A 17032-nucleotide genomic window follows, 5' to 3' on the forward strand; every position below is an offset into this window, starting at 1 on the left:
AACATACAATTGGCCTCCATGGTCCGTAGTTGGACTGAAGAAGCTGGATGAATGGATGGACTGTCGCCTTGCACCTCCAAGGTCCAGGTTCGATCTCCCACAGTTCAAAGACATGCAAATTAGACTAATAGGCGCTCACAATCTCGCATTTTCTCAATTGCACGTGTGACTGTTAACCAGAGGTTTTACTTTGATTGTAAAATGGGAATAAATACACTGGTCACAATTGGCCCCCCTGGTCTCTTTTTAGATTACAGAGGTGACTAGATAGATGGATGGATGGTTAGATGGTTATTTTCAAATGGAGGCCTGGCTCCACGGGGACTTTGGAGGTGTCTGGAGCTGAGATCCATTTGGTCCATGATTTTTGCATGGACCAAACATCTTTGTTTGATGTTATGGGTGATCGGTATACAGTATATGTAAACAACATGTATTGATCAATGGCTTGCAGAATCTATTATAATGAAATTTGCAGTTAATATAACTAATATAATTAAATATAGGAAACTCCTAGTCAAAAAGAAAATGGAACAGTCTGTATTTGTTTTTTACTTTGTCTACCAGTTTTCCATCCTCTCCACAATAACATTTTTGTTGATAGTAGTGACAGTGGCATTTAACCTTCATTTCATCTTTACGTACCTAAAGACAGCAACACTTCAGTCCTTTCATGATAATACTGCTGTCAATGCTATCAAGCTTGTCATCTCTTAGATCAGTAACTATCCAAGCCAGATCTCTGGCATAACTCAGCACGAGTGTGTTATAAAGCTGCTTTACATTGTGGAAGAGTGATGCCAGAGTTTGCCGTCATTAATATGACATTCATTATAGCATGATTTACATTTACATTTGGCAGACGCTCTTATCCAGAGCGACTTACATTTTTATCTCATTACACATCTGAGCAGTTGAGGATTAGGGGCCTCGCTCAAGGGCCCAACAGTGGCAACTTGGTGGTTGTGGGGTTTGAACCTGGGATCTTCCGAACCGTAGTCCAATGCCTTAACCACTGAGCTACCCCTGGCCCATGATACAACCTGCCCATGATACAACAAAACAGTGCCACAGAGAAGATCCTCATGAGTCGTAATGTTTTACTCCTGTTGATCTCCAGTGTCAGACAAATCCATAAACCAGCAAGGTAAAATCAGATGTGCTGATAACATCAGAAATATTAAAATATAAAAAAGAATTAAAGCATATTTCAGTGGAGACCTTAAGGGAAAACGGAGAACTAATTTAATGTTTTGGCAGGAAGGGCATATGATATGAATGTTAAGAAATGAAAAGCTGTTTTTCACTTATAAGTTTTTTGGAAGGCTAGATGGTGTAATACTTCTCTGGCACCTAATAGAATCAGGCCTATACTTGCCCTTTGCTGTCTTGGCTTTTTGAGGTTTGTCACCACCTGGACAACAATAAATTCCCCGGTCACGCTTTAACCTGGGTGTTTTTTCTTGTCACTAGAGACTATGGTTACATCAATTTTTTACCGAATATCAGGATTAGGATTGGTCAGAATGGGTGTTGTAGATTGAATGATGGAAGATCCTGCCGTAGGCAAAGAAAACATAACTCAGAGTCTCATCACACTTTTATTATTATTGTTATTATTATTATAATTTATTTATTATATTTTTTTTATCTCAGATAATTTGGCTAATGTAGCTTGCAGATATTCAGCTTGTTTATTAAGGGTATTTCAGTACTAAGGTAGTATTAAGTATCTTCCTGTACCCAGATCACTGAGGTGCTCATTTATTTAGACCCCAAGTACAAGGTAAGTCACTTGTGTTTAATTAGTTTAAGAGGATATGTGTGTGCTCTCTTTTGAAAGGGTGTGTTTACTGAAAACCTTAAAACTGAGACTCTGTTTAAATGCTCTTGGGATCAGAGGTGGAAGTGTGGAGAATTTCTAATATGAATCCAGATTTCCATTACCAGTATTAAGTCAGACTTTCTTACAATTAGTTTATTTTTGTGCTTATTTTTTTAGTCTTTTAGTTAGTGTTACTGAATTCGAGCACACTCAAATTAATCTTTTTTTGACCTTGCACTCTATTTTGCGCTATTTATTATAATAAGTCCTATGCAAGATATGGAATAAACTTTGTGAGTTATGGGGTATACACAGAGAAAGCTTTTTTGCAAATGTGTTTTTACATAACTGAAAAGTGAGCTTGGTGTATTTGTGCTAGAGATGGTCTTGAGCATCTATATCATTCTCATATTTTTTTATTAGTTGTTTATATCTATCTATCTATCTATCTATCTATCTATCTATCTATCTATCTATCTATCTATCTATCTATCTATCTATCTATATAATTTGATCTGCAGCAAATTTCTCTTTGATAATACAGTATTTCAGAGAAAGATAAGACATTGGGAAAAAGCCTATAAAAATTAGTCATCATAGTTGCACACTGTCGAATGGCATTTCATCCTCTTATGAGGGTGTTGTCAAGAACAGCTGTGCAGTTACAGATGGTGAATGAATACCAGACAGAATGGTGTACAATCATCCAGTGTTTCACTTTGTTCAGAGTCACTGACTATATGCTAAAAGACACAACACGCATAGTGCAGTTTAGATGTAAAAGTTTTTCAGTGAATCTAGCAGACCATACTGTAGCAGAATGTATGAAAGGAATGCATAAAAAGACCCAGCCATACTTTAGTGACTTTAGTGTAGTTCAGCGCCAATCATATGCATTTATGTAAATTATTCTTGTGAAAGCATCTCATCAAGAAAGGAACACATTTTCATAGACATTTTTTTATATATATCCTCTTTGGCATTTTAACAATCAAAGCAGAATGTTTAAAGGTGATTGAACAAAGAAGTATGTGTTAATGTTCGACTGTTTCAGTGGCGCTGAAAGTCAAAAGTGGTAATGTGATGTAATGTGATGTAATCAAAGTGTCGGTGTGAAACAAAACAAAATCATTTGAAGTTCATTTCAATTAGCATACTGGCTAAGCTTCAAAATGTAACTCTTCTTAATAATGCTTATGCAGAAGTGGAAGGTAACTATTAAATTTAAATTATAATAAAATTAAATTATATTTGCTTTGTTACTGTACTTTTGTACAGTTTTCACATATCCGTGCATTACTTGATTAGTTTTATTTTTACATTTACTCTACTACATCCTAAGACAAATACTGTATATGTACTTTCTACTTCACTACATTTCTGTATGACCTTGCTTTAGGTAACCACAGAAGTGCATTTACAGTGTAATATCGCCACCTGCTGATTATTATAAGTAATTGGGTGTTTTGCCTTCCCTCCATGAAACTCTCAATCATGTAACAGGTGTTTGCTATCAGAAGCAGAAATGCTATGAGAGAAAGACAGACAGACAGACAGAGAGAGAGAGAGACTCAAAGCCTAATGTGAGCTATATGTGGACATATTAAAGTACATCTTATACTTAGAAAAAGTTTGTACTTTTGTACTTTTGTACTTTACCACGGTATCTCTACAGTACATTGACTGATTGAAGTGCTGGATTTGTGTACAGTACATTCCCATCATTGTGCTTATGTCATGAGATTACATGTAGCTGGATCTGTACAAATTCAGGCTGACAATCTCAGGGCTGTTCTTATTGCACATTTTCATCTAGGCATCTTCAGGTACCACTTTCTCCTGGGTTTATCAGGGCCCCTGTCGATCCAGAACCTTCATTCTGAGCATTGCGGTGAGAAATCACCTTGGATAGGACGCCACGTATTCACAACCAGAAATCATTCAGTCACTCAACTCCATACCTTATACGAGACACAAAGGAAACGTGCGGAGAATGTGCAAGAGAAACATGTTCCATCCAGACTCAGTGAACTCGAGACCCTAGAACCCTGAACCAGCAATGCTGAGCCACTCGACTAACCCCGTCTTGAATATTAGTCATTCAAAATTTACCATGCCATACAGCAAGGGTGTAAAAAGCCTCATTGCATACAGTATCATCTCTACCAGGGGGCGTTTCTAAGCCATTTAAAGGATCAGGGGCTAAGTTAACTTTGCCTGGGGCTTGTCTTTTTACTTTTATTTTTGTTTGTTTTTTTGTAGAAAGTTCAGCAGCAGTAGGTTAGGGAGGTAATATTTACATTTATTATACTGTAAATATTATCTCTCTCTTACACATTCAAAATTTATTATGCTACTTATCACAAATTGTGCACTGCCCACCTTTTGTCTTCTTACGTATCTTGCAGTTCACCTCAGTCTCTGTCCCCTTATGGCTCTTGTTGGCCCTGGTGGTGAAAAAGTACAGCGTTAGCAATTTAGTTAGCATTCACACACACACATGAGCGAGAGAAAGAGATTGCCAATACTATTTCTTATTATGACCTCAACTAAACTGAAAGGTAGGAGTGACAGAACTGTAAAATGACTAGCCAATTAATGGCTCTTAATTTTTCTTCTTTAAACAACCTGAAAGACAAGATCGATTTTTTATTTTTTTATTTTTTATAACTCAACCTTTTTTGACGTCTCGGAGATTTTGTCTTTGTGTACTGGCAGTGGTGGCTTAATCGGTTAACGCTCTGGGTTACTGACGTGAAGGTCGGGGGTTCAAGCCCCAGCACCACTAAGCTGCCACTGTTGATCCCTTAGGCTTAACTCTATCTGCTCCAGGGGCGCTGTATCCTGCCTGACCCTGCGCTCTGAGTGCAGCCTTCTAACTAGGATCTGGGAAAAAAAAATCATTTTAATGTGTTGTAAGGTACATGTGACAAATAATTAAATGTTATTTAAGATAACTCCCTCGCCTCCCTCGGACACTGAGTTTGAGTAAAGTTCCACTCTGTAAGTCTCTAAGCCTGTTTGATGCTTCGCTATAAAATAACTTCTCCTTAAGGTAAAAATATTCAGGCTAAGCTTAAAATATTCGGGGTTAAACCCCTGCATGCTCGGACTTAAAAAAAAACTGATCTCTACCGTGTCCTTGATTCTGCGAATACAAAGGACATTTTTTTAAAGGGTGACCATGCAAATGACAGTTTGAGAAATAGATGTTTCAAATCCTGTTGGATTTTTGTTCAATTTCCTGTTTGAAAGTCTTCTGATTGCACTAATGTTTTCTCCTTGCACTAGGTTTACTGCTGCTTTTAGCAGTTATTAAACCACAATCCTTATTGGTTCTATAAAGTATGCTTCCTCTTACTGTTAATATGATTCCCTTATTGTGATTATTATTATTTTTTTCCTTTCTTTTTTTAATTTAAATAAATTAAATTCTGTAGCCTCAGTGGCAAGATTACTCTGAGCCAATAACACATGATTAACTGACAAGAGTCTCAAAGTCCTTTTATTTAATTTGAAAAAGGTCGTTCTCGCCCATTGTATTAAGGTTCATTGACATCATTTTGTATCATGGGGCCAGGGTGGAAATTAATCACTCATACAAATTGAAGTCTTCTGTAGGGACATGTCAACATTATTACAACACGAATTAGCGAGCAGATCTATTTTCAGGGCGGGATCGATTTTCGAACAAAGGCATTAGATCTCATGTTGCGTTTGAGGCGTCCTCGGCTTACGCCGCGTTTCGCTTTTTCAATTTCCGCTATTTGACAGGTCGTTTTTATGTTCACTTTCCGCTTTTCTCTTCTTCTTCTTCTCGTTTTGAACCCGATCCTGTGACAGGAGAATAGATGAAAAGATTCAATGACTCTGATTGTCCTTTTGTTTGCGAGTTAAAACCTCAACGTGAACTATACAAACATACTGCATAGGAAATGAATATAGATTGGTATCTGAAGTTATCTGGACCTTGATTAATATCTGCAGATTAGTGTAAAATGAAAACAAGCCCAGTAGACTCAGAATGAAAAGTGTTTGTGCTGTGTTGTTCGTTTTTTAAATATAAAGTAAGTGTGCTTTTAAGTCATTAGCACAGATCGTCCCAGAATATTCATACACTGGCAATAAACACACAAATCCATCACGAATCACGAAGATTCTTGACGCCATTCGTGATTCACGAAACATTGTGGTTTATAAACCATAGAAGCTCAAAATAAAAAAGAAAACAGATATCATCAAGGCACTTCTGAGACTCATTCACATGCTAATTACTGTTTACCTGGTATCTTTCCAGCGCTGAAAAAGGGCCGCTTTTGGATCACACCCGACCCGTACCACAATGACGACAACATTCAGATTGGCCGCGAAGTAAAGATCTCGTGCCAGGTGGAGGCGACACCCCCTGAGGAGCTGCAGTTCAGCTGGCTGAAGAACGGACGGGCTCTGCGCAGCTCTGAACGCATGGTCATTACCCAGACTGACCCTGACATCTCCCCAGGAACCACCAACCTAGACATCATCGATCTGAAGTTCACAGACTTTGGCACTTACACCTGCGTGGCATCGCTTAGAGGCGGGGGCATCCCAGAGATCAGCATCGACGTTAACATCTCTTCCACCACTGGTGAGTGTCCACACACACACACACACACACACGTACACACTCGTTGGCCTAAGCTCCTGGATCACCACCCACATGTTTAGCATTGCGATCGCATGTCAAAGTAATTAAAGTCTAAATGCTGTAAGGGATAACTGTTGTACCAATATATTCAACTTTTACGAGAGCACTTCAGTAAGTCATTTGCTCCACTGTTTTCTGTACTACGCTATGACACCGATATTTTGCATAATAATGAGACTGTTTCCTCTGAATGTGTAATCAGACTTATATCTTTTCATATATTCAGCAAAACCAAACCATGAAATACTGTATGGTTGCATTTTAAAGCTCCTCATATTTAAAACTTTATTATGCACATGTGCCGGTTTTTGTAAGATACATCTATTCATACGGTATGCCATTAAGGAAGCATATGTACATAGAGGAAGTCAAAGGAAAAAAAACGACAGGATAAATAAGCTTACTCGTCTAATTAGCACTTAGTGAGTTATTCAGTAAGCTTCTTCCATCTATCACTACTGTATCACCACTGATTATCACTATGCTTATCTTGGACTAGAGGGAAGTAAGCCAGGTCGATACCAAAGAAAGCATCACCTGACCTAGAGGAGTCCTAACAGGATGCCAGACTTTCATCTTGCATCTACTGTAGTTGTCCATCTGCTGCAATTCAGTGACTTGTCACTTTGCGGGGATTTTTTTCTTTTAATATTTTTAAAGTTAGAATTAGTCAATTAAATCCAGACTCCAGTAAATGGTTAGGGTTAAAAAGGTTTATTTATCTCTTCGGTTCTTTGTATGGCTTATACTTTAGCAATCTAACTGGCTTTAAGTCTAAGCCCTGGTTAAAAGGGCAACTCTCTATTTTAGGATTCTACAAAGAAACAGAATGAAGAACCTCTACTATGCAAGATTTATGATTTGCTAACGGAATATGTGATCTGATCAAAGCTTAGAGATCTAAATACCTAATAAAGGGCCACACTACTAAAGCCAGACTGTTCAAACAGTGTGTGCTCTATTAAGGTTTAGATCTAAATCATACAGAATAAATTGCTGTACAGTATATTCATTTACTTATTCATAGTTTTGTGTAGAGAACAATGTCTGGTATTTTAATACAATTACATATGAACGTTCAAGTCATGAACTTTCGAACATACGCGAAAGTTAGATCACATGTCTGGCCTACATTGTCACATGCGTGCAGCGTGCATCCTCTGCAAGTGCAGTACAAGCCTAGGATGTTCAGAAGCAAGCGTAAAGGCAGCGACGATGAAGCTAAGAAGCTCCAAGCAATAATGATGGAGGCAAAAGTGAAAATAATTGAGAGAATGAAAAGATGGCAGACATTGCTCGTTCTTTTAACATTTACCATTCAACCATTGGGATGATTCTACAAAACATTGTAATATACTGTGTATAGCCAATTGTGTTAGTATACTAGTACCTAGACTATGTTTGTTGGACTTACAAACAATTTGGACTTACGAATAAGTTCTTGGGATGGAACTCGTTTGTATGTAGGGGACTTACTCTAATTTGTCATAGACAATACAGAAACAATCCAACAGTTCTCATGTCACAATTAGGTCAATAAGATAAAACTAACTAACTTATGCAATTTATATTCAGTAATATTTATAAATATTAATGCGCGTCAAATATATTCATGCGCATTCATGCATTTATCCAGTCAGCCAATCACGGAAACAGTGCAGTGCACAGAGCCATACGGGCATACAGTACGTAGTTTAAAGGACTCAGTTACTATTGTCTTTGAACATCAAAACACAAATGAAGTGCATATCATGTTACATGCCTGTCAGACCAAAAAAAAAAAAAACTAATCGAAGGCTACAGTGAATACTTGCTCATGGAAACTGGACAAGTGCAAATCAGGGTGTAAAAAACATCACCTGTGTTTAAAGTTTGATATGCCATGTGCTCGGTGATGCTTTTTTGCTCATCACAGTTGTAACCAATGGTTATTTCTGTCAGCTCAAATCAGTTAGACTTTTCTCACTGTATCATCAATCATAAAGCCACTTAAAAGGTTATAATTAATTTCATCCACATTATATATAGTATTAATAAACATCCAATTGTGAGCCTTTTTTTTTTGTAATATTTCATTTTTTTCCCAACCATCCTGTTTCTGAAGCAAATCCATATCACCAGCTCTCTGCCACATTTGCACATTGCGTCTTGTCCTTCAAGCGTAATCGCATAATAGAGGAAGTGTAATGATTTGATTATACCCCATTCACTAAAATGCAAAAACTTAGGAAAACCTCCAGGTTTATTTTCGTTATCCTTTAAATAATTACAACCTGTGCTCATGGATGTGTGAGTGGTATTTGATAAACAGTCCCGAGCACATTTTATTGCAGTGTATTCTGTTAACTGTAAAGAAATTCATTAAATAGATTTCCCATTTTAAAAAATTGCGAAGATAAATGTGTGGTGTCAAAGAGTATCTTAAGGAGTAAAACATGGTGGGGCATGCTCTTATAGGAAAATATTTATGACTGGATGATTTGGGATATAGCCCGTGTAAAAAAGATTTTTTTCCCCTTTTCTTTTTTTTTTTTAATTAATGTATAAAGTCATGATTTCTAGTCATATCTAGTTATGTTTAACATTGTGGTTTATTCAAGAAACAAGCAACTGTTATCACTTCTGCTAAAGCAGCTATAAACTGTTAGATAGTTTGAAAGCAGAACACCCTAAATACCAAATTATTGGCAAATTATTATTATTTGTAGTTTTTCTATAACAAAATTTTATCCAATTTTCAAAAATTTATCAAAATCACCTAATTTTAAAAGCTGATTTAAGAAAACCACTGTATGTTTAATAGTGCAATGTAAGCGATGCAGTAAAACAGAGAAAAACTTAAAATGCTGGTGTGCTTTGTAAAAAGCTGTTAATTATAGAGTGTATGCCTGTACTATGATAGGGAGCTGTTCTCATGTACCAAAGTGAAATTAAAACTGGTAAAGGAGGAGGCTAAAGATCCTGTAAACTGAAGTTTTAGTATTGTTTATGATGTTTCTCACGAAAAAGGTTTTGTGTGCACCAAAACTCAACACTTTTTCCTCCATCTAATTTGCTGCCACTACTTTATGTTTGACTCACTACACAATCACCATTAAAAACATGATTTTGCGACGTGAAATTAATAATTAACTGCAAATTTAAATAACCGCAAACACAACTGCAGACTGGTTTATTCAATAGAGTTACAGCTTGGCTACATACTATTATGACACAAACAATTTAACAACATACTTAGCATTTTAACACCCTTGTAAGTTAAAGAAACCAAACACATTTTTTATTAGTTTTCAATGCTTCCAAAAGATGTATTAAAAAAATGTGCAAAATCTAAAGACTTTAAAGTGTTGGAAAACTCAGCCAAAAGATTTATACAAATTTCAGCAAAGAAAAAAAATTTATGGTGTATATTATATTAAAATAAAATAGCATTATCATATATACGTGTCCAAACTTTTGACTGATACTGCCCATAACTGTACACAGTTCTACACTTTTATTCTAATAAAATAGTAGAATAAATTTTTTTTATATTATATATATAATAAATATTTTTATTTTTTTATTTTACTATTTCATTCCAGTATTTTATTTTCATTTTTATTGGTTGTATATTCTGTAAAATTAAAAGTCCTTCACATCTTAAGTTTATTTACATATTTCTTGTATTCCTTTTGAATCTTGAGGTCATTAGCAGTCATATAAGCATTTCACTTCATATCATATCATACAGTGTATGACTGTGTATGTGACAAATAAAATTAGAATTTATTTTAATTTCTGTGTGTACAGTATATGTACTGTATATACAGTATTCATTGTAAAATATGTAGCCTTTAGATCTACTTGTTTTTGTGCTGAAATGCTGATTGACTTGTTTTCAGTTTATTTTGGGTAAACCCAGGACAGTAATAACTGTTAGTTTAAGTCTTTTACCCTGCAGCCTGTTTTAGATAAACTGTTTTGCATTGGATGTAGGACTTCTGAAGGGGCACAACTGCAGGCCAAGTAGAGTCTTAAGCGTTTGTCAGTGATCAAGCGACAGATTTACCAGGGTTTCATGCCGTGGACATGTTTGCAATGAGACTGTGCTGAGAAAAATCGGTGTTTTAAGCCTACCTTAGCTCTGTTAGGGCATGCCATAGACTGTAAGCAAGTGGTAAGAGGAAAGTCCGAGAGTGAGAGGTGATGATAAATAGTCATAAATTGCTTATGGTTGAAGATGTGTGTTTGTCATTTTTTTAATAAGTACATATGTAAATAAAAATCTATATAGATATATATTTTATATTCTATCAACCCATATTTTGAAAATATATGCAAATATATTTCCTTTGCATACCGGACTGAATCCAATTTCATTTTGAACAGTATGATTTATTCATGAAAAGTATCCAAACAAGTACTGAAGATTTTCCCCCTTGAGTAGTAGAATGGTAAAAAAGAGTGATGAAACCCACAGAAAGGGAGAGTTGGCTCAATTTTCAGGGAATGGGGTAAAATGTAATCAATCTTCATTCTACTTTCTGGCTTTAATGAAGCGGTAGAGAGCAGACTGGATGCTTCTTTTGGCCACCAGGCAATTAATCTCTGTGTGAGTCTGTATATTTAAACATGCAGCCCTTAGGAAGTCTCAGCGAGAACAATCAGGTTGTCCAGGGTAGTGCTCTTTTTATATGTTCAATCAAGATGACAGTTCCTTCGTCCTTTAGAATACAGAATCCATCAGACTCGTAATCAAAGGCATGAAGTTGAAGGTCTTTGGGGCTTGCTGCCATTTATCTGCAAATAGAAAGCATTTACAAAGGACTTGTCACAGGTGGAACGGAAAAGTATCAAGGCTGATTAACCTGAAAACTTTGTTTCATTTTATTATGAATTGCAAAAATAATATAAATGACATGGGTCACTTAAAACAGATTACAGGATTTCTCATGCCTTTCTATTTATATTTTTTATTCTTGTGCACTTCCCCATTTTTTTTTTAATCGCCCCTTAGTTGTCTTTCTCTGCTGGCACCCTAACTATTTAAATATACAGTATACACACTATATTATAGTATAGTACACATGCAAATACTGTAACTGTTCTAGAGTGAGGATCTCTTCCAAAAAACAGGTATCTACATTGAAACATGATGTGAATCCCCTGTTCCACCATATCCCAAATGTGCTCTTTTGGATTGAGATCTGGTGACCATGGAGGCCATTTAAGCTCACTGGCATGTTCAAGAAACCGTTGGAGATGATTTAGGTTTTATAAGATGATGTGTTATCCTATGGTTACAGGGATAGAGGATGGACATGGTCAGAAACAATAATCAGGTAAGTTGTGGCATTTAAACAAGGCTCAATCGGTACAGTACTAAAGGGCCCAAAGTGTGCCAGGAAAATACCCCACACCATTACACCACCAGCAACAACCTGAAGAGTTGGTACAGTCCAGGAAGAATCAAACCAATTTTTCCAAACTTCTATTGTACAACTAGATGCTATTTGAGTTACAGTACTGTTGCCTTTCTGTCAGCTTGAACAAGTTTGGCCATTCTCCTCTGAGCTCTGGCATCAACAAGGAATTTTTGCCCAGAGAACTGCCTTTCACTTTCTTCATAGTTTCTCTTTTTTTTTTAGACCATTCTCTGTAAACCCTAGAGATGATTGGTAGGGTGGGAAGATCCCAGTCGATCAGCAGTTTTAGAAATACTCAGACCATAAACCAGGAACCAACAACCACATCCAAGTGCCATGTCCAAAGTGACTTAAATCATCTTTTTCGCCATTCCGATGCTCGGTTTGAATTTCAGCAGATAATAATGCCTAAATGCCTTGAGTTGCTGCCATGTGATTGGCTGATTAGATATTTGCCATAATAAGTAGTTGGGCATGTTTAGCTTATCTACTTCTGCCAGTTATTATTTAAAACAATCTCGATGTTTTACGTGGAAATGTAGATAATGTTTCGAAATCTCCTTATCTTAGGTTATTCATTGTTTTCTTCGATGAACACATGTTTGCATTGGTCTTGGTCTTTAAAAATAACACTACTAATACTTTAATCAGTAATTGGTGTTCAGCTTCAGTCACATTTTAGCTTTATTTTCGCTTGTTCCCAATGACTTATCATCGATTACCATTGTTCCCAATTACTAATCAGTGATCACCAATGTTCCCAATCACTCATAAACACTCACAATTGTTCCTAATGACTAATCACAGGTCACAGTTGTTGACAATTACTAATCACCATTAATCCTAATTAATAATCACAGTCAATATTATTTTCATGGACTTATCACCTATAACCATAGTTCTCAATTAATCATCGCCAGCCGCCATTGCTCCCAATGACTCACCACTGATCACCATTTTCCCAGTTACTAATTACCAGTCAGCATTGTTCCAAACCATTCTATTGATTACTTTGGTGTCCAAACATTCAAACACTGACCACAATTATTTGTCCCTCATGTTTTACATTTTTAAACTTTCCTACTGAATATATTTAAAAAGGAATAAAAAAGATACTTATTTCTTCCAAATCTGTTACTTTATATTAATTTTCCAACTACTCACTAACCCTGCTTTTTTGTCTGCATATTAAGGAAAAACTATATTATGATAAAAATCAATAAATAGCTTGAGGTGCCATAATGTGCCAGGAAAAAATATCTTTACTTTTTAAGAAAGTCAATTATAAATGGCATGTCATATCTACTTATGATTCCTGGCCATACACAATTCCTGTCTCTGTGTGCATGGAGTTTGCATGTTTCTTCCTGTGCTTGGGGGGTTTCCTTCGGGTACTTCAGTTTCCTCCCACAGTCCAAAAATATGCAGGTTAGGCTAATTGGCAAATTGCCCAAAGTGTGTAAATGAGTGTGTGAGTGACCTGTGTGAGTGAGTGTAATGAGGGTGTGAGTGCCGATGGATTGGCACCCTGTCCAGGGTGTACCCTGCCTCGAGCCCAAAGCCTCCTGGGACAGGCTTCAGGTCCCCACAACTCTGAATGCAAGATAAAGTGGTATAGAAGATGAGATGAGTATACGCTAATATTAGTGGGTGAGAGGCTTCCCTCAGATATAATGTCAGGTACTTTTAATAAAGCGATCTGTAAGAAAATGAATGAATCTACAAAATATGAATAGCAAGTATTTTTACTTTTTTTATATATGACTTTTGCCCAGTCTGCTAGTTGTCCCTATTTCATGTTGTCTCCTGCTAAAGGCAGTGCATAAGATTGTTCATGATCTTTTTATTTGCAGAAAGTCTAGATGTAGCCTACAAAGTCATCATGGCAAATGATACCAGTGCACTGCGCACTTTATTAGAAAAGGTTTAAGTGTTTTTATTAGAGAACGCACATGGATTGGTGTTTTACAGTTTTAGACTACAGTTTGTTTCATATGAATGGACATATTCAGCTAAAATGGTGTTACATTGTTATCATTTTTTACCCTAGCTACATTGTAGAATGAAATTTAGTCTTGTGTATTAGACTGTGTTCCAGCATTTGGCCAATGCCCTTATCCAGATAGACTTTTTATCTAATTATATATTGGAACAGGGTTTTGAACCTTGGACCTTTAGCACAAATGACAGCATCAATATGGCATGGCATGGACACAATCAGCCTGTGGCATTGTTGAGGAGTTATTGAAGACCACATTGTTCTGATTCCAGCCTTCAACTTCTGTATTGTTGGGTCAGGTGTTTCTCATGTTCATCTTGACAATAGCCCATAGATTTTCTATGGCATTCAGATCAGGTGAGTTGGCTGGTAAATTATGATCAGCAAACCAGTTAATGGGAGTTTTGGCACTGTAAGCAGGAGCAAGGTCCACCTGGAAAGGGAAATCGGCAGGAGCAGAAGTGTTCTAAAACCTTTTGGCATCTCCGGCTGCCACTTTACTTTAGACTTGATATAAAATACTGTAGTGGACCAACACTAGCATGGCACCTCATGACATGGCCCAAATCATCACAGACTATAGAAACATTACACTGGCCTTCAAGCAACTTGGATTGTGTTCTGCTCCATTCTTCTTCCAGACTCTTGGAGCTTGATTTCCAAATGAAATGGAAAAAATGTATGTATGTATATATATATATATATAATATTTTTTCCATCTGAAAAGAGCACTTTCAACCACTGAACAACAGTCCAGTTTTTTTTCTTCTTACGCCAACTAAGATGCTACTGACGTCATATCTGGTTCAGAAATAGCTTGTTACTAGGAATACAATAGTTGTAGCCCATTTCCTGAAAATGTCTGTGTGTGGTGGTTCTTGATGCACTGATTCTAGCTTCACTCCACTGCTTTTAATCTCTCTCAAGTTTTTAATTTGGCTTTGCTTGACAGTTTTGTTAAGGCTGCAGTCATCCCCGTTGCTTGTGCACCTTTTCCTACCACACATTTCCATTCCAGGGTGTTAATGATCATCCTCTGGACAACTGTCAAGTCAGCAGTCTTCTCCGTGCATGCACTGAACTAGACCGAGAGATACATGGTATTTATACAGTATGAATTGTAATTTACTCAAGCTCGAAATGAAATATTGTTTTTGAGATATTGGATTTTTTTTAAAAAGCTGTAAGCTGTAACATTCAAAATGAGAACAAAAAAGAAAGGCTAGAAATGATTAATTTTACATATAAATAAAATGTGTGTTGTGTTAGCTCTCCGGTTTGTAGATTTCACTTATCGCCCCTGTGTTGCTGTAATGCTGTGCATTGTTGTGCTTCTTAATGATTGATTCGAGTCCTATGTGCATGCAATAAAACAAGCAAGGTAATTGTAAAAATGTTAGTGATTTTAAAGTTTATCTTATCCATGCATTGAATATTCTTTCGACACATGTTAAAGTCTTCAGGATTGCAGTTACTAAAAGGACGAAAAAGTCCTTCTAATATGTTAAGGCCAGAAGTTAATAGCATATGTTATAATTTTACATTAACAGTGTTAGCACTAGCAGAAAGAAAGAAAACTTAGCTAGTGAGTGATAAAGCTGTTCAAGGCTTTGCTGAATTCATGAAAGCCTGATATTAGAAGATCAATAAGAAGATGTAGTTTATCACTTTTTTCTCCTGCTTATACATTTTCATTTAGGCCATCTGCATTTTATTGCTCTCTTTCTCTATCTCTCTTTCTCTCTCTTGCTTGATCTCTTGTTTTCCTAATACTTGCCAATTGCAGCTTTTTGCAGAAGACTGTTGCACTTTACTGTGCATGCCCAAGACTGACAGTATATTTTAGATGTCTAATTTAAAAACAAAAAAAAAGTAAACAGGAGATGTGCATATTTTAACCCAAATGGTTACATCGAAAATGAATGTCATGGCTGGCAGCATTTGTTTAGTGACACAATTGTAATGCTTCCACTTTACCCTCTGCCGGTAGCCTGTCAACATTAACAGGTCTTTCGGCAGCATTGTCCAGGGAAATGCTGCATTTTAGTGGAAAGACTTACACACATATGACATACAGTAAGTCATGACGCACAGCTTATAGTGCAGAGAGATACAAACATACATATAGAGAGAGACAAATACTGACGGACTGTGTTGCTATGGCAATGAGCGAATGATGTCATCCCACTTATTTCAGAGGCCTGTGTCAGGTTTATTTATTTAATTGCCTTGTTGCAGTGTTTCTTAGCTGGTCTGACTTCAAGATGCTCGGCTCTACTTGGCAGTAAGGCTGAACGCTGAGTGATGTTTTTATGCTTTTCAACAATTCATATCTTGTAAACTGCTTACTTTTGGACAGAACTTCACATTTTTGAAAAGTGGTTAGGTTGCAGTCTTATCCAGTCTTATCCATAAGATAAGGAGTTTTGTTGTTTGAAAATGTCTGAATTTGTAAGAAATGCTTGTCTCTGAACTGTGCTTTGTAGCTTTGGCCAAGGACAAATCACACATGATTCATCTGAAGACAACTTCACCCGTGGCATAACTGATAAACAGAGGAAAGCTAAACATGTTGAAATTCAAGTAATAAAAAAAAAACAAAACTGGAAACTCATTCTGTTGGACTCGTACTGAGCATAATGGGGACCGGAGGCGTAGGGTTTATGGTGGCTATAGGAAGAAATGCTGTTATATCTCAGCTGCTTTTCTCTCAGGTACTATTTCAACAGCCTTCTCTACAGTGATGATGGTTCCTTTGGGCTTCCCATAATAGCTGTTATGGAGCAGGATTTCATTACTGCAGGCCAGAGAGAGCAGCCACTAGCCCAAACAGCCCTAATTGCTAGCCGGTGTTGGTGCATTTACAGCCTTTTGGTAGGAAAGGTGGTCGGTGCTTAATGGCCTAGCACTGAGCTCAGGTCAGGCCGTTCTCCATTAGTGTAACGGCTGTTCATTACAGCTTGTTTTCAGGACATTGCTAATAAACTGGAATAGCTTCCATCATTCTGTAGACTGTGCTGCTCTACTCCAGCATTTAATTCTTTTATAAAAAGGAAGGAACAAAAAAAATATTAATTATACCCCCCCCCCCCCAAAAAAAAAAAAATTAAAAA

At 36.7% G+C, this 17032-nt stretch overlaps 1 protein-coding gene across 1 annotated transcript in view; it reads left to right on the forward strand.

Moving 5' to 3' along the window:
• The window catches only part of mdga2a (MAM domain containing glycosylphosphatidylinositol anchor 2a), a 225656-nt gene that overhangs the window by 148601 nt on the left and 60023 nt on the right, over positions 1 to 17032 (forward strand). The window contains exon 7 of the mRNA XM_053489383.1: positions 6123 to 6452. Within this exon, the coding sequence (XP_053345358.1) occupies positions 6123 to 6452 (330 nt within the window). The remainder of the gene's footprint in view (positions 1 to 6122; positions 6453 to 17032) is intronic.

This window comes from Clarias gariepinus, chromosome 27 (genome assembly GCF_024256425.1).
Source record: "Clarias gariepinus isolate MV-2021 ecotype Netherlands chromosome 27, CGAR_prim_01v2, whole genome shotgun sequence".
NCBI classification, from domain to species: Eukaryota; Metazoa; Chordata; class Actinopteri; order Siluriformes; family Clariidae; genus Clarias; species Clarias gariepinus.